Source organism: Hoplias malabaricus, chromosome 2 (genome assembly GCF_029633855.1).
Source record: "Hoplias malabaricus isolate fHopMal1 chromosome 2, fHopMal1.hap1, whole genome shotgun sequence".
Classification (NCBI taxonomy): domain Eukaryota; kingdom Metazoa; phylum Chordata; class Actinopteri; order Characiformes; family Erythrinidae; genus Hoplias; species Hoplias malabaricus.
Genome location: NC_089801.1, coordinates 18,569,728 through 18,594,313, shown reverse-complemented (window position 1 = coordinate 18,594,313; position 24,586 = coordinate 18,569,728). Strand labels below are relative to the sequence as shown.

The 24,586-nt window shown below is 45.2% G+C and overlaps 2 protein-coding genes across 2 annotated transcripts; one reads left to right on the top strand and one right to left on the bottom strand.

Annotated features, from left to right (window-relative positions):
- Window positions 1–6,648: 6,648 nt before the first annotated feature.
- Window positions 6,649–15,188, bottom strand: fam78ab (family with sequence similarity 78 member Ab). The gene is made up of 2 exons (XM_066662023.1): window positions 14,336–15,188; window positions 6,649–9,203 (listed from the first exon to the last, which is right to left on the bottom strand). Exons 1-2 carry the CDS (start codon window positions 14,599–14,601, stop codon window positions 8,666–8,668), a joined length of 804 nt encoding a protein of 267 aa, XP_066518120.1. The 5' UTR covers window positions 14,602–15,188; the 3' UTR covers window positions 6,649–8,665.
- Window positions 15,189–16,779: 1,591 nt separating this feature from the next.
- On the top strand, window positions 16,780–23,862 carry LOC136686569 (inactive phospholipid phosphatase 7). Its single transcript, XM_066660442.1, has 3 exons — window positions 16,780–17,123; window positions 19,282–19,931; window positions 21,412–23,862. The coding sequence occupies exons 2-3, from the start codon at window positions 19,454–19,456 to the stop codon at window positions 21,798–21,800; spliced, it is 867 nt and encodes a 288-aa protein (XP_066516539.1). The 5' UTR covers window positions 16,780–17,123; window positions 19,282–19,453; the 3' UTR covers window positions 21,801–23,862.
- Window positions 23,863–24,586: the final 724 nt, after the last annotated feature.

Here is a 24,586-nt window from a genome sequence, read left to right as displayed (position 1 = left end):
TCTGCTGCTCCACCGTGTCATTCTTAGTAAGAGTTACTCTCACAGCACATTTAAATCACAAGTAGAAGTGATTCAGTGAAACAGAAATTAACTTGAAATGACATGAGTATTTCCTCAGCTTTGAGAAATCATTAAGCTGCACTCTGAAGCCTCCTAGGGTCTCGTTTGGGAAGTTAAGGCTGTAGAAATAAGCCTTATCTGGGCTTTGATGTGGATCATTTTGCTGATTTAGGTTACTGCACACATCCAGAGATTTTTCTGTGTCAAAGCATGTTTCAAGGAGAAATAAAACCACTCTCCATCGCCAGGCTCGTGCATGGTGGAGTGCAGACTGCGGGAGGATGAGCAGTGCACTGCACACTGTGCTCTGTGAGTAATTGGATTCAATCTGATGTCATTTCCATGGCTTTATACTCCCACACTCATTGGACTTAAGATGGACTTAAATGAGAACTTCACATACTTTCAGCCTGGCCTCTGCTGCTTCTATAGAGCGTGGTTGATCAGCACAGACCATAATTTCACTGTGTTTCTCTGAACTTAACAAACAATAGAAAACCCGTCAGATTACAACAGGTGTTAATGAAGCGGTGGCACTGCAGGTGGTGTCTCTGTCACACGGCTCCAGGGTTCTGGGGTTGTGGGGTCAAGCCCCGTTCCGGGAGGAGTTTGCTGTGTTCTCCCTGTGTCGGTGTGGGTGTCCGCCGGCTGCTTCGGTTTCGTCCCATGGTCCAAAAGCGCACTGGTAGGTGGACTGGCGGCTCAAACGTGTCCGTAGGTGTGAGTGTGTATTGCCCTGCAAAGGACTATCGCCCCCTCCAGGGTGTGTTCCCACTTACAGACAATAAATGAATGAAATATATTCAATTTCAGTTGATCCTAGATTACTATATATTTAAATATATATAAATTTGTTCTGTTTTTTATGAATTTTCAAATGCATTTTAGTTTTAGTTTATTTCAAACTGTTGGTTGTACCTTATAAAACTTGTTTTAACTCACTCACTCACATACTCACTCACAGTTAAGAATAATCCATCAGGGGGTGCTCTTTAGTGCTAAAATTATAACGGCATTTAAATTAGCTGCAGCCAAAGCCTGGAACTCACTGCAAAAATTAAGTAAATTTATACATTTTAAAAATTCTGTTACAAACATTTTAAACGATGAATGCATTGTCTCTTTCTTGTCAGCCATTTTGGTTTTTCTGGGGGGGTTTTTTTGTTTTTGTTTTTTGGGGCGGGGGGAGTTTGGTCAGATTTCTCAAGACCAGCCAGACCTTGAGCTTGGCAGTGTCTTTACAAACACAGAAAGATAAGAGCCATAAAAAAATAATCAGAGGTGGCAGAGATAGAAATCGGTGATGCCTGGGCTGTTTGTGACACAGAGGATTTCAGGGAATGTACAGCAGTGAAGGATACATCTAAACTTCATTCAGAACTCTGCCAAACGGAGGAACCCCAGTGGGCAGCATTTAATCCAGACATTTGATTCAGGCTCCGTCTTTCTCCCTCAGACCGAGTTTGTACACAGCACTGAGGACGTTTTGGACACCCCCTGAGTTTTTTTTTATTTATTTATTTTTTTTTAATCCTCAACACAGCAAAGAAACCCTCGTAAACTTGTAGTCCCCTACTCCGCACATCTTTAATCCTAAAATACCCTTCCATCTATCACTCCACACACTGATATCTATGACCTCCAAGTTTCCAAATGTTCAGAGAGCTCCTCGAGTCTCCTCGGCTTTAATCGAGTCCTCTTTAAGAAAGTGTCTCTCCTGAAAACCCGGATCCCTGTGGTGCGCGGTCTGGATTTAGCTTTAACTCCGCAGATTTGGGCCGCAGCCTGGATCTCTGCTCTAATGAAATTCGGGCTCATCAGTCTTCTGGAGGACAGGGTCCAGTCTGCCGCCCCAGAACAGGACCATAACCTTATTTATCCTTCATACAACTCCTCTGGCTCTCTCCTCTACATTACCCCTCGTCTCCATTCTTCTTTTCTTTTCATCTAATCTCCACTCAGCTCCCTGCTCTTCACTTCTTTCAATTCATTTCTGCTCTCTGCATTTCTCTCAGCTTCTCTTCTACTCTGTTCTCATATTTTCTTCCCCTCTGTCTTCTCTACTACACTCCTCCCTACTTCTTTATCCTCTTCCCTCAACTTCTTCTCATGTCTCTGCTCCTCTAATCATTATTTTCCTTATCTTTTGTCATGTTCCCCCCGGCTCCTGATGTTCATGTGGCAGTTGTTTTCACCCGTACCTCCTTCACTCTACACGTTACACAGGCCAAGTCCATCACTGGTGACCCTTAACAGCAGGGAAATGCTCCCTGCCGCACTGTAAAATTGTTCAGGAACGGTTTGAGGAACAAGGGGTCGGCTACAGCCTCCAGTTTCCCAAGGATTCGATCAGATCTAGCAGCTGTGAGACGTGCTGCGAAAACAAGATTCATGGAGGTCCCACCTCAGGCTCCCAGCTTACAGGACTGCTGCTAATGCCTTGGAGCCAGAGATCTTCTGTGGAGCTTGTGCTGAGTCCATGCCTCGAGGGGTCAGAGATGACCTTGTGGCTCAAGCTGGACAGAATGTGAGGTAGGTGGTTTTAATGTTATGGCTGATATCTAGTGTGATGTATGCAGAAACAAATGGAAAAGTAGAGGCTATTACTGCATCTCTACCTTGACCCCCCTCTCCACTAGAAAATGTTTTATATTTTTGCTCCTGGGCTCCCCCTAGAGTTGCAGAGTGTAATTCACTTTTTCAGCACTGTCCTGAAATCAAGGAGTGGGGTAGGGTTCTCTACACTGCGCCTAAAATTCCATAGTGCAGTTTCTGCAGTGCTGAGCAATGACAGAGGCTCAGTTCTCCCTGTTACAGCTCAGTGGAGCATCACGGTGATATTGAAAGGTGTAATTTTAAGGTAAAAATATTACCTAGTGTTACTTTAACAAGAAATGCTGGATGAGCAAAATGTTCCAGCCTTGTCATTTTGATTGGCTCTTTGTTGCAGTAGCCTCTAGCTGTACCACACATCGCTTGGCATTTAAAGCAGATGGCCATAACCTTGGCGTGTCGCTATAAAAATGCTCTCCCTCTATTCAGTGCATTTCAGGTTGAGCAGTGCTTTATGAAGGCTGTCATGTGGGACAAAAAACACTGCACCAGCACCATATCTGTCTCGGGGCTCGTTTTCTCTATCAGCTCGTCTCAGCGAGTTTACGGCGAGACGCAGATGGCCAGGACCTGCCCCTGAATTCCCTGGCCACACATCCACAGCTAAATTTACGCTAAACTCACACCTGTCTGTGTGTAACTGGACGCCAAGCGTTCACAATGTGTCTGCGCTACAGCTAACACAGTGCGTCTCCACTAATATTAGCGCATGCTAATATTATCCAGGGGTCTCTCAGGCTAGGCATCCCAAGAATGCACGGATTTAGCATTGATTTTTTGATAAATTGACTCTAGAATCCCACAGGTGTGCTAGTGGAAATTTGCCTCATAACAGAGATGTTTTCCCCATGTTTTGGACAAAAAAATTGATCTTATTTCAGTGAATTGTGGTTAAATTAACATCACCATATCACTGCAATCCCATAGGTGTGCTACCAGAAATTCATCTTGTAAAAGAAGTCCTTTTTGCCCACAGTTCAGGCTAAAAATTGGGGCTTATTGCATTGAATTGTGCATACATTGACACTAACATAGCACTAGAACCCCACAGGTGTGGTAGCAGATGTCAGAGTTGTTGTAGAGGTGTTTTATTCCTCGCTTTCCCTGTCTTTTGACATTTATTGCCCTGACACTGAACGCCTGGCTCTAACCGCCCTGATTTACCACTGCATCCAGCCGAAACTTACGTCACCTGAGGGAGCCGTGGGATGCGTTTGATTGACGTAAGGTGGTCATCAGATTGTGATTCTCTGCTCAAACTGAGGTTCACTGGTGGCAAAGAATGATTAAATACAGGGGCCTTCATAAGGAGCCTATAGTTGGGGAGGTGGGGGACGGCAGGAAAAAGAGCTGTTTCCCTTCCGTCGTTGTCAAAGGCTTTGGCTCATTTCACATCCCAAAACGTCTCCCCTCGACTTGTTTACAGTGCTCCGGCAGATTTAATATTCTGCTCACAGCCAGCGATGCAGCCGCTGGATCCCGAGGTTCAAAGTCGCAGACTTTATTTATCTCCGAGCGGTGTGTATGAAATATAAATTACTCCACAATCAAGGTCCAACGGTATTTGCAAAGTAATGTGGACCAAAGCTGCAGCTCGCCAGCCGCTTACCCACCATCTTCCCTCTTTTTTTCTCTCCCTCTTTCTCTTTTTCAGCTCTCGGCATCATCTGCCCTGGACTCGCAGCAGAGACATGAATAAATCTCTTTCATCTGTGGGCCTTCAGCAGCAGAGTTTGTTACTGGAGCTTCTCAGCTACTGGAGATTGGCGTTGAGTGTCTAAGCTACTGCATTTTTGTCTCGGTTGCAGTGTCTGTGACGTTATAAACCCACTTTTCCACATGAACCCCTTGAGGATACAGTTGCTAAACATGAGCGAGTGAGTGAGCAACAAACCACCGCCATGACGTACTACAGCTATACCACCTCCTTTAAAGAGCGTTCTGTCTCAATAGAAAGTGACACTGGAGCAGCTGCACATGACTGTAAAGCTCACTCTGCCCAATGCCAAATGTAGGCTAGAGGGTTGTACCAACTGTGGAGCAGTGGAACTGCATTCTCTGCCGTGATGGAGCTCCTCTGGGATGAGGTGAAGTGCCGGAACTAAACACCCAAAACCTCACAAGTGTTGTTATCGTTGAATACAATCAAATCATCACAGAAATGTTCCAACATGTCTTCCCACAAGAGCTCAATTAAAAAAAGTAGATCTCCTTAATTTCCTAAAATTTCACCAACGAGATCAGATGGAGAAAGAAAGGAGACGTAAGTCTCCTGCTGCTCAATTGTGTCTCCTCAGATAAAGACCTCAGGCATCTCACACGTGTCTCACGTTGGGTTTCAGTGGAGATCTCAGTAAAGTACCTTCTCTCTCCTTTATCTCTCCTTCTCTTTTTTCTCCTAAGGAATTACAGAGCAACCCATGAGCAATAAAAATGTCCTCAGAGGCAGTAAAGTTGAGTAAATTTCAGATTAATACCCTTTAAAAGTCCAAAAACTTCTGGCCACATGCGAGTGCTGAGTCTAATCATTATCTGTGAAGCAGAAAACTGTGTTCCTCAGAGAGTGTGTATTGATTTATGAGTCCCCAGGGTCTGAGAAGTGCAAGCCTCTCCATCCGAGATCATTAATAATCCACCACCACCTCTCCCTCTCCTTCTCTCCCTCTCCCTCCCTCACTCTCTTTCTCTCCCTCCCCCTCTCTCTCTCTTTTCTCTCTCCCTCTCTCTTTCTCTCTCCCTCTCTCTCTCTCAGCACATTTTTCCGCCCCTCTCACCCTTTTTCTCGCTTGTGTGATCTCGCCCAGCCGCAGATAACGCTCACATCCTTTCTTGCCCTCTTTCACTTCCTCCTTTCTTCTTGTGCATCTGCTTGGCTGGGCGTTTTCACTCGTTTTTTTCTGCACGTGTCACTTCTTTCACTTCCTCTTGTCCCTTTGCATCTTAAAGCCAGAGCTGTGGGGGTTCAGTGCCTGCTCTGTACCACGCTGACCTCAACCCATGCTTGATTTAGTGAATTAAGCTAATGACACTGGTCATCAATTGGTTAACGAACGGGGGAACACCTAATCCTCTGGTGCAGCCAAAACATTAAAGCCACCTCCTTGTTTTTACGCTCCTTGTCTATTTGATCAAGTCCACTGTCCATCTGTTGCTCTGTATACTTCCTTAGCTCCTTTCTCCTCATGCTTCCGTGGTCAGGACACCCACAGAGAGGGCAGGCTACTGTTTGAAATGGTGATGGCATATTAGCACAACACACGCTAACACACACTAACACACCACCACGTCAGTGACACTGCAGTGCTGGGGATGATCCTCCACACGGATAATAGGCTTCCTGCTACCTGCTCTGTGGGGGCTCCCTGGGGGTCCTGACCATTGAAGAAGAGCGTGAAAGAGGGCAAACAAAGTATGCAGAGCAACGCTGGGAGGTACAACGTGCACAGATGGACAAAGAGTGTTAAAACAAGAACTCATCACTATGCTGAACCTGAGCGGTGTACTCAGGGTGGTCTCTGACTTTTGCACACTGTTGTATTTTCAGCAGCAGCTGCTTTTTATTCATGAGATTTAAAAAAAAAAAAAAGATAAAAAGCCTAATACTAACCCCCACCACCCCACTCCCTCACACACACACACACACACACACACACACACACACACACACACACACACATTCAAACACAGCCCCAGCGATTATTTCAGATTATGACATGGGCTTTTGTTGTTGTGATTATTTGTGTGTGTGTGTGTGTGTGTGAGTGAGAGAGAGAGAGGATATTTTTATAACACCACCACTGTCTAACCATGAGCACAACTCTGCTCCACACTGATGTGACAGTACAGTAGAGCGCGCACACACACACACACACACACACACATCAGAGACAACTCTACACCCCTCTGGCGGACTCTTGGCATTGGGCATGGTGACAGTGTGTTCAAAAAAAAGGAAGACAGACAAAATGTGTTTGAAAATAGACTCTTTTTTTGTAACATTGCTGAACATTTCCAGGTTTGAAAAACACAGCAGATCAGACGCTGCCTCGTTACCGGGTCGACGGCGGTCAGCTGAGATGTGTGAGAAGTGTCCAGAGTTCGTCAGCTGTTGTGTTTTGTTGCGGTCGCTTTAGAGACCCGTTTTGAGTGTGTTTACATCCACGACAATAATGCAGTCGCTAGCAGACTCCCGCAGTTCCTGAAACGGTCACATGGACTGGAGAAGCCCACTGCTGTTACTAGATTTAAAGATTTTAACTCGATATTTAGAGGTTTTGGAGAGCCATATAAACTATGTATATATTTACCACTTTATGCACCTTATGGTATCTTATGTAAATAAGCTCTGGGAGGTGTGAAGGGCTGTGGTGTGTTTGATGGTAAGCCGCTAATGACTGGTGGTGTTCATGTATTCTGAAAGAAATCTGATGACTGTGTGACTCATGTAGACTCTCAGTCATTCTCAAGCCAAATTATTACTACTTCACTCCAGATTTGAAAAAAGGCCCAATAAAATGATTCAGAATCAGATTACAGCAGCAGGCACAGATGATCACGTTATCGTGTGTATGTAAACACACTCTACATCCAAACAGAAGCTGGAATCCTTAGCAGTGACGATGAAGAGGAGTAAGACTTGAGCTCCAGGCGTCCCAAGGGTTTTGGCTTGATCTCATTCACAGAGCAAACAAAACTTTCTAAAGGAAAGCTCTGTGTCCAGAGCAGCAAAAACCTTTAGGGCGTTTATTCGTTTGTGTTTTTAATCCACAAACGAAGCTGATAACGTTTCTTCCCAACATCTTTCACCCACTTATCCGGTTATACACCCACAGGTCTTATAATTCCACCTTAAAAACTGAGGAACTGGGGAAGAGGCTTTAAAGAGGAGCGTGCTGCCTTCACTGGGGAGGTATATTACTGATGGACAGAGGAGGAAAAACATCCCCTGCTTTTATTTTGGAAAACTGGGCCATTTGTAACCAATGTTTTTAAGATATTGACTTAAAATTCAGTACTTAACCTTGAAATAGTCCAGTGTACCAAGTCATTATCTCTAGAACGTGGGCTAGCTGGGTTTGAGGTGGGCGTGGGCTGGGAGTGGGTTGCTCAGTGGACTGTTAGTGGGACCCAGGTGGGATTAACTCTGTAACTCGGTCTATACAGTGCCCACATGGGTCCATAGTGTGCTGTATACAACCCAGGCCCAGTGTTTAACCCTCCCTCGTCTCACCACTGACCTGAGGGCATCTGTACGAGGGGCCAGTGTTTACCCTGTGAGCTAAACCTGTTTAAAGGGCCCGTGTGTGTGTGCGAGCAGGTGATTTTATTTTCTCTCCTCCACCAGTGGGGAACAGACCTCCGTGGGGTACTGCATTGCACGTAGTTTTTAAGGCTAAGAGTTTGCGTTTGTGAAAAGCGATGTAAACTTAAGGCAGCAATGGATCATGTCTCGCATGGTTTTATAAAATTCTAAAAACAAGTCAGTCACGCCGCACTCAGCAGCACAAAATGTGCTTTTATCAAAACATAACGCTCCCCAAATCATCCAAATAAATAAATACAATACTGGCATTTCCAATACACACAGTTATAGTATCATTCGCATTTATGGCTGCAATGTTATGTAAAAAAAAAATAAACCTCACTTGCACAACTGTCTGTCAAAAAACAACCCAACAACACACACAAAAACTCCAGGGTACGCTCTCTTTTTGCAGTGATTTAGCACAGTGATTCCCGACCCATTTCTGAAGGTAGAAAGGTTGCTCATCTTCATTTTATTTTTAAAGCTCCATTTTCACATTTCCAGGGAGCGAAAAATCCAGTTGCGCTTTTGTTTTCGTACAAAAACAAACAAAAAAAAAGTTTTAAAAAAAATCTAAATTTCACAGTCTCTGAGAATTTCCTGAAATTCCATAAAATCTCACCAAATTCACCTCAATTTCTCAAAAATGATCCAAATCAGAACTATTTAAAAATTGCTCACAACCTCTTAAATATCGGCGCAGTACTTGGGTGGGATGACCACCACTGGCTCTCCGGTCCTGGGCCTCCACATGAGGACCTGTGCATCGTTGGCATTGGGCTTGACCATGGCGTTTGTGGGGATGGGAAGGTTCTTGCTGAGGATGAGGGGCTGCTCCTGAGCGATGGGTTCGCAGAGCCTGGTCCTTTGTCCCAGTGTTTTCTGAGGGTCCACCTCGATGTGGAGCCTCATCCTCCAGCGGACCGTCCTCAGCACCAGGGTCTCCCCAGACGCCTGGTTGATAGCGACCAGCCACGTGGTGAAACTCTGGTCCCGTCTCACGCTGCTAAGCAGATGCTCGTCGCTGCGGCCCACTGGGATCCCCCAGGTCACGCTGGGGTAAAAGTTGTCGTTCATGCTTACTGTGAACTTGCTCTCTTTCCTGGTGGGGCCCACGATGATGCAGGTCTCTGTGGTGTTGCCGTACCATGGATAGTTCACTCCGTCTGAGTCGCTAATGGCCTGGATCTTTCCATCACGGAGTTCAGGAAGCTCCCAGCTCGACCTGCAGCACAAAAACACAGAGGATTAACACTGGGGGAGACGCTGAAGAAATGCTTGCACGGTGTCACTTTTAAAAAGGGACGCCCTTCTCCCCTCTCCCTTTTTCATACTAGCTCTGTGGGGTCCCTGACCATTAAAGAACAGGGTGAAAGGGGGCTACAGTCAATCACTGTTCATGTATTTATTCTCAGACATTACAGTGTTTTATATATTGGTGTTGATAGATATGTAAACAAACAAGGACAATTCAAAGCCCAATAGCACCCCCTTGTGGAAACCTCACCTTTAAGTGAGTGAGTATGTGAATGAATTATCGAGTGTGTTAAAGCGGGTTCCACAAAGTGAATCGCAGCTAAAAATATCAGATATCAGCTCAGATTCCTAGATCATCGCATCCATAATAATTATGTTGATGACTGTGGGATCCAGGCCGTGTGATGTGTGTTAAGAAGAAGGAGACGTCAGTGTAAAGTAGCTCTGTGAAGTTCAGCGAGTTACAGATCCCCACACATCAGCCAAAGCAGACCCAGTGGAGCAGAAGTGGCCAAAGGCTAGAGATGCTTTTTTTATATTCAGCCACTTAGGGTAAGGTTAAAGATAGCATGGTGCTTGTTCTGCGTATTTCACGACCGGGCCTTTCGGAGCAGAAGAGGGGCATTACAGCCATCTTTTGTTGGAGGAACATAGCTGCCTTTGTAGACAAGTTCTGTATCTTTTCCAAAGTGGCCTCACAGAGCACTGAGACGAGGGAAGAGTCTACAGATCACACGACCCGATGTTAAAACACTCTTCCGTTTCATGCAGCTGCTTCTGACAACCTTTTTCTGACCAAATTCTGACCTCACAACCCACACAAACACATACTTTGAAGCCTGGAGGTGGAATCTGTGACAGCAGGGATACAGAGCACTTTAAACCCGAGCACGAGATCAGGGCCAAACACATGACACTAAAAACACAGGCAATTTATTTATTTATTCACAGGTGAAGTTTTTAGGCCTACGATAAATATCCCTCAGCCAGAGGACCCCTGAATAGCTCATTTAGTTAATAACTGTATGATATTATTATTATTATTATTATTATTATGTACATAAAAGTTTCGTTTAAATCCCTGCCCAGGCAACTACACCACACTACATCAATAAGAGACCTTGGGCAACACTCCCAACGTTACCCTCAACTACATATATATAAGGACATTTTCAACATATCTTCATGGAAAATCAGCTTTTCAGCTTATTACAAATGTGCTCACTTAGCAATCAACGTACACTGGTGTAATTACAGTAAAAATTGAAGCTAATACACAAGCAGCCCCTCTTTAATCACTGAACACATCAACAGTAGTTACAGAGTAATAAGAAACACCTGAAATTAGCTGGCACCAGGCTTTGCAGCGTGTACGGTAGATTTCCGCTGTGCTGTTGTGTTATTAAAGCAGCAGCAGGTCTTCAAACACCGCGTGGGCTTTTCTTTTTAAGTACACTTCCTGTCTGAGGTCACAGAGTTACTGTCACAGAGGATGAGAGCTTCTTTATTCAGTTACAGGGAAATGAAACCACACACAGAAGCACAAGCAACGTCTTCTGCTTCAGCAGAAAACCTCCTCAGTTTACACTCAACTGATCCTTTAAAGCAGGAAAGCATCTCCATTTGAACCCCAGAGAGGCCCCCACCTCCACTGTCCAAACAATAGGCTACTACTGGAGACCAGGGACACATTTTAGAAGATACTGACCAGTCCCTAATAAAACATATTAAAATAATGCAGAAAATACCTGCATCTGGACACTGTAGGAATAAAAATAATACTACTTTACCAACAGTCATTAACTAAGGGTGTGTGTGCAAGAATGAGGGAGAGGGGGAGAGAGAGAGTGAGAGAAATTAATATTTTATTCCATTGATTTACTTTAAACAGCTTAAACCCAGATTGTTTTAAGTGTTTGTGTGTCTCTGGGACTCCGTAACCTTGACTTGTTTGGGTTTTCTCTGAGAAACGTTGACTTCCAGCTTAAATAAAATTCAGCATTGCCTGTAAAAACCACCCACAGTCCCTTACAGTTACTTCAAACAGGAATAAAATCTGGGACAAGCTTAAAACTCCATAAAAGAGAGCACAATACATAAAGCGAAACACGTTTCAATAGTGATCAAAGTGTGGACAATGATACTGCACTGTATATTTCCCGGTGTTCATCGCTCTTAATGTTCAAGAATAGAAACATCATCCAAAGACACAACTCTGTTAAATTGGCCTTGAAGGCTATGCCTCAGGAAAACAAAGAAAACTCAACTTAGAAAGAATCACAGAGAACACATTTCAACATTTAATGCTAGTGCTAGCCGATGCTAGCGAGGACATTATAAAAACAAGGCATGTGCAGAAGCTGAGCTTTTAAAGAGAGGTGTGCAAAATAGACCTTAACTCAGGGCCATTACTTGATAAGTTATTATTATTACAATTCAAAGACAGATCTGCACTAAACAACTTAACATCAACTCTCTCCACAGGACATAGCAAAGATGCTAGTTAGCTAAATCTGTTCTGGACTTTCTGAATTACTTAAATCACTGTTTTAAAGGAATAAACTCCTTTTTTAATAGGTCAATCTGGATATGGTTGGTGTCTGAAGTCTCATTCTTTAGTTTTGCCCAGGAGCTAGGAGGCTAATGTTACTAACAAGAACCAAACAAACACCAATTAGCATCTCGCTAACTGCATGCCCTAATCCTCAACGACTCTTATGTTTATTATATAATTATTATACTTATTATAGTATATTAATCTCTAACAGACTTACACATATGTTCTTTAGACACACTTTATGACTGAATCCAGCTGTTTAAGCTGCACCTATTGTGAACACTGTGTGTATAATCTCTATAGAAAATCATGAAATAAAATGGGATGCCCTGGCACATCTGGGGTTAGAAGAATATAAAGCCCCTGTAGCATCTGGTGGAGAAGTGGAGTAATGGAGCTCTGTCCAATATCAAAACTATTCATGCATCACTATGTTGCATCTGCACCATGAATTCACTATAGTCACCTTGCACAGAATAATATAAAACACAGACTGGTCTATTCTGCCTTAGTTAAGCCCTGGATGTTGAGGGCATGTTTTCTGTGATTGTATTTACAAAGGCTCTTTGGATAACTACTTACTTCTAGTGTTTATTAGCAACGTTAGCCTCATTAGTGCTAAACTAAAGAAGCACATTTTTATCTGCATCTGAGGTCTCTGGAAAATTATGTAAATTTTATTTAAATATAGCATTTTCTATTGTTTCATCTAATAAATAATGATATATTTAAATGTGTGGGAAATGTAATATATGCCAACTGACACATACTAAATAATTCATAGAAGACAATTAATTATTTTTAGTAGTCACACAATAATAGTAGAACAGTAAAATATGGAGGAGCTGGGTATCATAAGGCTGGCAACACAGACAATAAAACCTACAAAACATCAGAATCTCTCAGATTAATCACTCAGAGTAATGGCCTTGAGAGAGAGACAGTAAAATGCAATGTTTAACTTTAATTCTCAGGTCAATTGTAGAGTTTCAGGTTTGTTTAGTGCCGCAGGACTCCACTCACTGTGTTTCCTTTCCCTTTTAGCACAAATTGAAAAGCAGAAATAAGCTTTTTCAAGCAGGTGCAGTTGAAACAGGAGCTGAAAAAACATGAACAACTCCAGCTCCACACGTACGGCATTCATTCACTCAGTGTTTATTATCATTAGCATCCGCATTAGCCCTACATCTACTTTCAGCATCACCATCTATTTCAAGGCCATCACCATTATGATGATTAAACACAGCCATAACCATCATCACCTCCGCTATCGTCCTCATTCATCACGACACAACTACACAAAGCCACAATGAGATCTTGTCCTCAGTATGTAGTCTCTCTCTCGGTCGTGCCCATATAAGGAGTTCTGGGTCTAAGCTGCATTTCCCTATGACTGAAATTAAAGTGATTTTCAGCTCAGCATTATGGGTGTGAAAAGATGTGAAGCATGCACCGAGAAAGGGAATTAGACACAAGAAAGGGGAAGGATGCTCATATTCAAAGGCTGTTTGGAATAAAATAAACTATATTCATGGTGAATAAACTCTGGATTTATGTAAATATCACCTTCATCCTTGTAATCATTTTATATTACAGTACTTTTCCACTACGTGGTACCGACTCTACTGGACTCCCAGTGCCACAGCTCTCCCCCAAAATGTAGCCGGTGTCGCCTCAAAACCCCATCTCTAACGGAAACAGTGGGCTTTGGAAACCACAACAACGGCGGTGATAACGTTAAGCGGTGTTTACTCGTGGTGTATTGGCATGTTTTTTGGGACTGAACACAGCTCCGTCATCAGTTCAGACAGATCAGTAGAGTTTGTTCCTTCCTTGTTGCAGCGTCCAGCTCTCGCTGGATTCTTTCGTCGGCCACCGATCCAAGGAGCATTTGAACCTCTTCAAAAGACCACGGCGTAATTTTACGAGCTGCCGTCGTGAGTCGGATAAAAACAAACGTGATCTCTGCTGCAGCTGGAGATTTTACAGATGGAGAGTTGGTGCTGGTCGTCTGCATTGCGCCCCCCCAAACACACACACACACACACACCCATTCGGCTCTGTAGTTGCTGTGGAATACCATGTAACTGCAGGCTTGTGTTTAAAGGATATTTTGAGTGGAAGTAAAATTAATGAAGACCTGGTGCTGTATTTCATCATCATCATCATCACCCTACCTACTCCCTGTGGTTAAAGGCCAGGAATTTAATCTTTACTGTCCACAGACAAATAAGTATCTCCATGAACACACTGCCCTTCACACTTTGTGAACATTTCATGATGAATGGGCCAATAAAAATGCTCCAAAATTCCTGAGAATACAATCTTTTTACTTTGACTCCCGCTAAAAGTTAAGAAGGGCTTTTCCTTGTCCTGTAAAGTTTCTATTTTGGAGATACATGTCTTTCATTGGACAGTGTTGATGTGAATCAAGACATTGTGCTGTATACAGCAAATTACCTACAGACATAGGTCACGACCACCTTCATCATCATCATTATATATCACAGCCCCTCTGATCCCCCCTCTGTGGAGTGACTTACATCCCTTTGGCTCCGTACGTGTTGTGGAACTCCATGTGGTTACAGGCCTGTATCCAGCCCACCGTCCAGGTCTCCGTGGAGGTGATGGGGGGAACGGAGAGTCGAGCAGAGGCGCGGAAGTGAGGCGTCCGGTAGCGCAGCACCACAGAGGAAGACTCGTCCACGCTGGTGGGGTCTGGGTCGATGCTGGCATTCACCTCCAGCACACACACACCCTCGCGCAGACCCTTCGCCTTACAGCGCCGCAGACTCTGCACGCAGCCCATTGCATGCGTCTGCAGCAGCTGCTGGATCAGCAGCAGCAGCACACCCGGGGAACCTGCAGGACACGCCTTGAGTCAGACCTGAAGAACGTGCAGCACACGTGGAGAACCTCCAGAAGAACCCCAGAACCTGCAGCAGCTGAGGCCCGCTCCTCTCAGAGGGAGGGGTCACGCAGAGAAACAGAGAATAACTCCATCCTCCACTCCACTCCTCTTCTGCTTCTCTTTTCTTCTTTTTTAATTTGGCTTGGGTTTCAGAGCAGCTCCTCTGAGCATGTGCATCCGGTTACTCGCTCCATCTTTCTCTCTTTCTTCTCTCTCTTTCTTTCACTCCTATCTCTTCCTCCTTTTACCTCTATCTTTTATCTCATTGGTTTCTGTCCCCTCTCCTTTAATCTCTTTCTCTTCTCGTGTGCGCTCCTCCTCACCCTTTTCTATTTCTTGCTCTTGTTGCTCTGCCACTCGCGCCTCCTTTCTCTCTCTTTTACTCTCTTCTTTATCTCGCTTCCTCCCCTCTCTCTGATAGTCTCACTCTCCTTGTCTTTCTTCCTCTTTCCTTTTCACTCTTGCTTCCCCACACTTTCTCTCTCTCTTTCTCTCTCTCTCTCTCTCTCTCTCTCTCTTTCTCTCTCTCCTCAATCCTCCCCCCACACCTCTCCCCGGTCTCTCTATCCCTGTGTCCCCCTCGCTCTCTCCTACCAACTTCTCCAGCGGTCACCGGTAAGCACCGTGGTGCATCTCCAGTCCGCTCGCGTGCGCCCTTGTGACGTTCAATTCATCATCACCATCATCTTCATCGTCGTCATCGTCACAAACATCATTGCAGACATCCGGGGTCCAGGAAAGTTCTCTTGCATCCGCAACACATGAAAACCAACAAGCAAATAAACAAACTAATAAACAAAAACAACTCCAGTGAGAAGCTAAAGAGAACTGCGCGTGCACCCCCGGAGCACGCGTGCATGTGGCAGGACTAAAAGTGCTCGTGCTCGTCCTCGCTGACAACGAGCCTTACATTATCAGCGCGTGCGTTATCAAACCGGGGAAACGTAACAACCGTGCAGGAGTCCCGGTGTGAATCGGAGGATTATAAAAAGAAAAATGCAAAAGATATTTCTTTGATCTTCCTCAACATTGGCGCGTGCTCCTCTTGCAGAAAAAAGTGCATGTGTTTCTGAAAATATATGGATTCAGATGAACGTTACTAAAAGTGTCCTCGTGCATCGGCACCGCTGCAGCATCCCCAAAGGCGCGTGGGTCAACTTTCCCTCGGTGCAAAAACGCGAAAATGTCACGGGCTTGCAGCTCGCGCGCGGTCCTCCGTCACAGACACGACCTTGTCCCGTCGTCTCGCGCTGACCGCAAGCCTTGGCACCCCGCGGTGCACGAGCCCCATCCTCCTCTCCGCGTCCTCGAGCTCCGCGTCTCCGCTGCACCAGCTCCGGTCCCTTTATTTTAAACAGAGCTGGAGGCCACGCCCACCGAGCTGCCGTGGACTTGTGGGTAATGTAGTCTTAGATGCTAAATGACATAGGTAAGTTTTGTAACACAAAGGAGAGCAGAAGCAAGTGTAAAACTACGGGGGAAATTAAAGCGTGGGAAAGATATTTAATATCTCGTTCCCACACCTTATTAGACTAGTCGTTTTCACACATTAAACATCTCGGTCACGCGCCTCATTAAGCCATTCCCACACACTAAAAACATACACCTTATTCCCACACATAATGTGTAAAGTAACTCAGGTTCTCCGTGTGTGCTAATAGTTCTACAAGTGCCACAGGGGAAATCTAGGTTCTATTTAAGGTTCTGCAGTGGTCACCACAGGACGCTGTAGGCTGGATATTTTTGGTCAGTGGACTATTTTCAGTCCAGGGGTGACACTGAGACACTGTTTTTAAAAACTCCAGCTGTCACTGCTGTGTCTGATCCACTCGCACCAGAGCAACACACGCTAACACACCACCACTACGTCAGTGTCACTGCAGCGCTGAGAATGATCCACCACCCAAATCATAGGCTACCAGCTCTGTGGTGGTCCTCTGGGGGTCATGAGGATTAAAGAACAGGGTCAAAGGGGTAACAACGTATGCAGAGCAACAGGTGGACTACAGGCTGTGATTGTGGAACTACATAGTGCTCTTGTGTGTTCGGGGGGAGCTGGGAGTGGACAAAGCCGGTGGTTGTAATATTATGGCTGATGAGTGCCTGACATTGATAGATCAGAATTGACAATCAGCTGAATTTAGCACCAGAACCCACCACTGCGCATGCGTGCAGTTAGCGCAGTGTGTGTGTGGGAATAGAGGAGCGGAGATTTGGATGCGTCTAGGACCCAGGCCGCTGTAAAACCTAAGAAATCCACCGCCGTGATTCTGTTTAACGCTAAAACGAGCTGCTGCGAGGTCACGGAGAGACTGTGTGATTAAAATACACAGTTTAAACAGAGGACTAGTGAAATACCGCCGAGAAATCAGAGAAAGAGAGAGGGAGAAACAACAACATGGTGATGGACTAAACGCGCGGTACAGCTCTTAATATTCACCTTTCCTGTGTTTTTAAATTGTTTAAAGAGTCTCTTTTAACCCTGTTGTATCAGTTCATTCTAATCTTTTATCCTAATTTTGTGTGTTATCTCTCTTATCTAAACCTACCCTTTCATTGGATATCCAGTCTATTTACATTGTATTAAAGGGGAACTCCACCCACTTTTCAAATGTTCTTTTTTATTAAAGGGATTAAATCCAAACAAGAGTCACTTAGATTGTTTGGTGAGACATGCACTGTTCTAGAGAAACTCACAAACTAGGAATTATTGACAGCACTGGTGAATGGAACCAGACATTCACTTTAATGTCTACTCACAGAAATCAGTTCTGATTTTCATTACAGAGGACTGCAGCATGTATTTGTAAATGCAAAGGATTGAAAGTTATATTAGCACTGTAATACAGTCTACTTTAAACTCGCTCTTCCTGAGAACAATAAAATTTAAATAACAGAGCAATATATTTCTCGGGCGGAACAGTGGTGCAGCAGGTAGTGTCTCTGTCACAGCTCAAGTGTCCTGCTCCGGGTGACTGTCTGTGAGAATTGTGGTGTGTCCTCCCTGTGTCTGCGTGGGTTTCCTCCGGGTGACTGTCTGTGAGAAGTGTGGTGTGTCCTCCCTGTGTCTGCGTGGGTTTCCTCCGGGTGACTGTCTGTTAGGAGTGTGGTGTGTTCTCCCTGTGTCTGCGTGGGTTTCCTCCGGGTGACTGTCTGTGAGGAGTGTGGTGTGTTCTCCCTGTGTCTGCGTGGGTTTCCTCCTGGTGACTGTCTGTGAGGAGTGTGGTGTGTTCTCTCTGTGTCTGTGTGGGTTTCCTCCGGGTGACTGTCTGTGAGGAGTGTGGTGTGTTCTCCCTGTGTCTGCGTGGGTTTCCTCCGGGTGACTGTCTGTGAGGAGTGTGGTGTGTCCTCCCTGTGTCTGCGTGGGTTTCCTCCGGGTGACTGTCTGTTAGGAGTGTGGTGTGTCCTCCCTGTGTCTGCGTGGGTTTCCTCCAGGTGACTGTCTGTGAGGAGTGTGGTGTGTCCTCCCTGTGTCTGCGTGGGTTTCCTCCGGGTGACTGTCTGTGAGGAGTGTGGTGTGTTCTCCCTGCGTCTGCGTGGGTTTCCTCCAGGTGACTGTCTGTGAGGAGTGTGGTGTGTTCTCCCTGTGTCTGCGTGGGTTTCCTCCGGGTGACTGTCTGTGAGGAGTGTGGTGTGTTCTCTCTGTGTCTGTGTGGGTTTCCTCCGGGTGACTGTCTGTGAGGAGTGTGGTGTGTTCTCCCTGTGTCTGCGTGGGTTTCCTCCGGGTGACTGTCTGTGAGGAGTGTGGTGTGTTCTCCCTGTGTCTGCGTGGGTTTCCTCCGGGTGACTGTCTGTGAGGAGTGTGGTGTGTTCTCTCTGTGTCTGTGTGGGTTTCCTCCGGGTGACTGTCTGTGAGGAGTGTGGTGTGTTCTCCCTGCGTCTGCGTGGGTTTCCTCCGGGTGACTGTCTGTGAGGAGTGTGGTGTGTTCTCTCTGTGTCTGCGTGGGTTTCCTCCGGATGACTGTCTGTGAGGAGTGTGGTGTGTTCTCCGTGTCTGTGTGGGTTTCCTCCGGGTGACTGTCTGTGAGGAGTGTGGTGTGTTCTCTGTGCTTGTGTGGGTTTCCTCCGGGTGACTGTCTGTGAGGAGTGTGGTGTGTTCTCCCTGTGTCTGCGTGGGTTTCCTCCGGATGACTGTCTGTGAGGAGTGTGGTGTGTTCTCCGTGTCTGTGTGGGTTTCCTCCCACGCTCCAAAAACACACGTTGGTAGGTGGATTGGAGACTCAAAAGTGTCCGCAGGTGTGAGTGAGTGTGTGTCACCCTGTGAAGGACTGGCGCCCTCTCCAGGGTGTGTTCCTGCCTTGCGCCCAGTGATTCCGTGTAGGCTGGTTCCGGACCAACCACCGCCCTGAACTGGATAAGGGTTACTGACAGTGAATGAATATATTTCTCTCTTCACTTCATTTTTTTAAAATAAGAAATGATCCAATATCATGGTGCTTTCCAATTTGTGCATGTGAAGTTTTGTTTTCACAATGGTCAAAAATTTAATCTGCTTGTGTTAGCAAGTGAGGTCCAGTTTCAGACCGAGACACAAATATTTTTGACATCTATTTCTGTCTTTGTTTCTGTCTGTTACAGAACTGTCTTCCCTGCTCCTCGACCAAAAACACGTGCACATTCTCTCGAGGCTAAATATAGATCATCTGAGAGAAAGCACGGCCTCCATTCACACCAAGGGCCTGGAGACACTCAAGGTATTTGTGTTGTACCCTCAACCTGAGCCAGAAAAGGGTCCTTTAGGATCACGGAAATGCCATACAACCAAAGCCGAGCAAGAGCCAGAGAGCGGGGGAATGTCCTTGGGAGACTGGAGTTTTTATCCCTACATCAGCCCCCAAGAAACAGCGGAAACGAGAGCCACCGGGGGGTGCCCAGAAGAGCCGGACATGGCAAGTACAACCTGAACCAACAGACGGAGCACCAGCAAGAACCAGCAGAAGGTTCTAAAGAGCGTAAAGAACCACCCAGGCTGCCTGAGGAGGACTGCATGCAGCTGAACCCCTCCTTTAAAGGCATCGCCATGAACTCCCTCCTGGCCATCGATATCCACCTGTCCAAACGGCTTGGCGTGTGCGCCCACTCCTCCTCGTCCTGGGGCAGTGTCCGGCCGGTGTTCACGCTCCTGGCTCTCACCGGACACGGCATCACCTGGATCTGCGGCACGCTGCTCTGTCTCACCAGGAGCAACACGCTCGCTGGACAGGAAGTGCTGGTCAATCTGCTGCTGGGTAAAAACGCCACAAAAGCAAACACTTTGTGAATGCTTTAGAAGTTTTTAAAATTTCAGTTGTAAACATTCAAAGCCTTTTAACTGTGTTCTAATGTGAAATGATTTACATTTTTAACGAACAAATATTTAATATATTCAGAATAATATCCCTGTTACAACTCAGTAGAACAGCTCATTGATATATATATATATATATATATATATCCAGGGGCCTGGAGGTTGTGGGTTCGATTCCCGCTCCAAGTGACTGTCTGTGAGGAGTTGGTGTGTTCTCCCCGAGCACCGCGCGGGTGCTCCAGTTTCCTCCCACAGTCCAAAAAGACACGTTGGCAGGTGGATTGGCGACTCAAAAGTGTCCGTAGGTGTGTGTGTGTGTCTGTGATGCCCTGTGAAGGACTGGCGCCCCCTCCAGGGTGTTTTCCCTCCTTGCGTACTACAGATAATGAATGAATATATATATATATATATATATATATATATATATATATATATATATATATCTCAGTGGCGATTGCTCTAAGACTGCAAGGGAAGCTCAGCTTCCCCTAAAACTTAAAAAGATAATTGATCAAATATATACTGTTGTGTTCTTATCACTGGTAAAGACGCGGCTTTTCTCTCAATCGTTCCCACAGTTTCGCAGTGATTTAAACAGTGTAAACGCTGAGCGTCCACAGAGTTCAATAGCGAAGCAGCGAAGTGCAGCGAAACAAGACGAGTCATTGGATAAATGCTGGGCTTTGTCCCGCCCATCGGATGTTCAGCGTCTCTGGGGGTCTATGGGGCAGTGGGCCTCGGCTGGCCAGAGTCTGTTGGTGCTTTTCCTCTGCATAGGATCGACTCGGCTCGCTTTTAGCTGGTCACTTTTCCACCAGCACAGCTCCCCATTGAAATTGAACCAGTGACATCACAAAACCCTGTCTCCAATGGTAACAGTGGGCTTTGAAACCACAAAAACGCAGGCGATTAAGTCGGGTGCTGTTCACTCGTTGTGTGGCGTGTTGTTGTTTGGACTGAACATGGCTCCGCCCCCAGTTCCTCACAGATCAGTTTTCCTTGTCACACATTTGGCTTTCACTGGAGATTTTCCTCAGACACCGACCCAAGGAGCGTTTGAACCTCTTCAGAAACCCCTCGGGGGAATGTTACAAGCTGCTGCTGAGAGTCGAATAAAAACAAATGTGAAAGCTGTTGTAACTTCAAAGATTTTACAAGCGGTGAGTTTGTGCTGGAGCTCTGCATTTCCTGGTGATTGACAGGTTTCTGGCCAATCAGAGCTCTGCAGGGTTTATATATCACATTTAGTACCTACTCGACTCAGTTGGAACCATAAGCGAGCAGGAACTAAAGTGTCTAGATTTGACCTGTGGAAAAGCAAAAGAGTTGAGTTGAGCAGGTTCCATTCAGTAGAAAAAAGCACTAAGTGTGAGCAGGAAAGACCCAGGGTTAATCTCTGAACTGTGCTACCTGTGTTTCAGCTCTGATTCTAGACATCCTGACGGTGGCGGGGGTTCAGAAGCTGGTGAAGCGCAGAGGACCGTGGGAGATGAGTCCTGGTTTCCTCGATTACATGGCAATGGACGTCTACTCATTTCCTGCGGCTCACGCCAGCCGAGCTGCGATGGTGTCCAAGTTCCTGCTCTCTCACCTGGTCCTGGCAGTTCCTCTGAGGGTTCTCCTGGTCCTGTGGGCTTTTCTGGTGGGTTTCTCTAGGGTTCTCCTGGGCCGGCATCACGTGACAGACATGGCGTGTGGTTTTGCATTGGGTTTGTTCCACTTCAGCCTCGTGGAGACCGTGTGGCTTTCTTCCAACGCCTGCCAAACTCTCATCTCTATAGGAACTCTCAGCTGGAGCCCGTTCCTTTAAAAACTCATCCCTGCAGGAACTCAGCTGGAGTTCCTTTAAAGCATAACTCTTTAGGCCTTCACGGTTTAAAGGAGCGATCAGTCCTTTTTCATTTTCTCCAGTGACGATCCTTTACGCTATGAAACATCTGTTACACTGACACCTAGTGGCCTGGATGTTTTTAGAGATTTTAAATATGACAGACCCCATGTGGGTGACCCTCTCCGTGGAACATACACTGGTGCATTCAGGGACTACAGAGCAGTTTGGTTCATTTTGTGAGCGTTGGGCTTTTAAACTCTCATTGCTGCTTCACAGCCAGATGTTTTACTGGAGAGTGTTTGTGTTTTTTTTATTATTTATTTCATCTGTGACACATATATCCTTGTGCAATATCAGAGACCACCTTTCATTGATTAATTTCTCTCTACTTTGACACTGTGCTACGAGGAGCTGACGTCTTAAACTTGTGCTAAATATGGACTCAGTCGCCTCTTTTCCGCCGCAGTCACCACGTCCACGTCGCTACCTCCTCAGCTGTTCCGGACTCATGAATCCACCTGCAGTTACCGTTTCCATCCGTAAATGAGGAACCAACCCGGGAATCCCTCCATCATCATTAAGCCCATCCACCGGAACAGTTCCTGACTGAGTACGGTCTGTAACCGATCTACACCGAACAGTTCGGCCCTGGAGTGTGCTTTGTTGTAAAGGACTCAACAGCACCCACTGCTGGTGCAATTTCTAAAGTGACTGAGTATGTGAGTGAGTGAGTTATAAGCCAGCACAATTAGGTGCTTCACATCTAAAAACGATGTTTGAATCGTCGTAAATGTATCGTAGAAAGCCAGGGTGTTTGTGTCTGCTGCAGTGAACAAGTGATTCTGTGGATCTAGGTATTCTGAGTGTTTCTGTGCTGCTGCCGGTGTGTTAATGGTGTTTAATGATGTTTTATGTCAGATGAGTGATGTAAAGTGTAAATGTGTTAAGCTTTTCTTGAAGGACCTGATGCTGCTTGAGCACACACATACACACACACACACACACACACACACACATGACTGGTACTCTGCTTTAAAGGGCCCATATCACATTAAGAAAAATGTGTTTCCCTTCAGTTTGATGTGGTCTGTAAACACTGATAAATTTAAAAAACACACCCCTCCCTCCCCATTCCAGCAACTAAATTGCAACGTCAGCCTCCTTTCCAACTGTGTATGTAATGTCACAAAAATCTACAGTGTAACCCCATTCATTCATGCTGAAGTTGTTTCTGTTTTCCAGCCTGGATTGCTTTTTAAGGGAGATGCAGAACAGAAACCCAATTTATGTAAATGCTCATTTACATATACAGTACCAGTCATCATCTCATCAGTGATTGGTGGAGTAGAGCTAGTCACTGTATGAACTGTTCCCCAGCCCCTACCTCTGCACAACCCCAGTTATGCTCTCAGACACATTCAGAAGGGAGCAGTTCTACAGATTAACTCTCGACGAGGCCACAGCTGTTCACTGAAAACCGTTCCAGGTGACGGCCTCATGAAGCTGACTGAGAGAATGGAGAGAGTGTGTGAAGCTGTCATCAAAGCAACAGGGGGCTACTGTGAAAAGTCAAAAGTATAAAACATACTGTGGATTGTTTAACACATTTGTGTTTACTACATAATTCCACATGTGTTCCTTCATAGTTTTAATGACTTCCACATTCATTTACAACGTAGAAAATAATCAAATAAAACAGAAAAACCATTGAATGAGAAGATGTCCAAACTTTTGACTGGTGCTGTACGTTCACAACATGTGGAAATTGGCTCAAAACAAATGTACCCCCACCCCTGAGTGAGTGTGTCCAAACTTTTGACGGGTGCTGTATATATCTGTCTTAAAGGCACAGAGTCCAAAAAGACCTGCTTAATGTAGGGTATGGGCCCTTTAAGGGTGAAGCAAACATTTATTAAACTATGCAACAGTTTTGAGGGGAGGGAGTCATTTGGAAATGCATGAGTCTTTTACTTATGAATATGCATGTTTTATTGTTTACTTATATATTATATTTACCTCTGTTTATTTTCATAACCCTTTTAAACACACTATTACACTGAATATTCTGTTTTTGTGTCAAACATTTATTTGCATAATTAAATTTTTTATGCATTTACTGTCGCACTAAAGCACAATTTGCTGGATTTACTGTTTGTGACTTTTTTCTATCTTAAATAAGAATTAAAACTGAAGGAGCGAAAGTGCGTTTGTTTCACAGTGAAATGTCCAGTTCCGTCAGAATCGTTCACAGTGGTGTTGAATGGAACCAGACGTCTAAAGCCTGTAAAATATAAGAGAGTTTTTATAAGAGATGGTTATGAAAACACTGCTGGGGTCATGCCATAAAGTTTAGCCAGAAGTGTAGTGTGTCCAATAGGAGAAGAGCTGTGGGACATTCCTCTTGGACAGGCCTGAACTCCGGGCTTGAGTTATCTCGCTAACTGCTAAAGCCTGCTTTGAGGATCAGCACCTGAGGCCTTGTTTACATCATGTGAAGAGCAGCTGGTGTTTACAGATGGCGCTGAATCGATTGTGAAGGGTGTTGTGACAGCACTGAATTATTTATTGATTGTGGTTTATTTGTGATAAGATTAGACTTTGTTGACTCCTAAGGACATTGCAGTGCTACGGTAGCAACACAACAGCAGACGGTCAGAAATAAGAGAAAGGAAATACGGATACATAGAGGCATCTTTTAAAGTTAAATGAAAAGATAAAGTGCCGAATATGAACATAATATTTGCATATTCACAGCGTAAATCCAA

Bases quoted from the DNA above. Each gene is read 5' to 3' on its own strand.
- LOC136686569 (XM_066660442.1), top strand. From the start codon at position 19,454: ATGCCATACAACCAAAGCCGAGCAAGAGCCAGAGAGCGGGGGAATGTC. The intron at 19,932-21,411 runs GTAAAAACGCCA...CCTGTGTTTCAG, and splicing joins GCTGGTCAATCTGCTGCTGG to CTCTGATTCTAGACATCCTG.
- fam78ab (XM_066662023.1), bottom strand. From the start codon at position 14,601: ATGGGCTGCGTGCAGAGTCTGCGGCGCTGTAAGGCGAAGGGTCTGCGC. The intron at 9,204-14,335 runs GTAAGTCACTCC...TTTGTGCTGCAG, and splicing joins ACGTACGGAGCCAAAGGGAT to GTCGAGCTGGGAGCTTCCTG.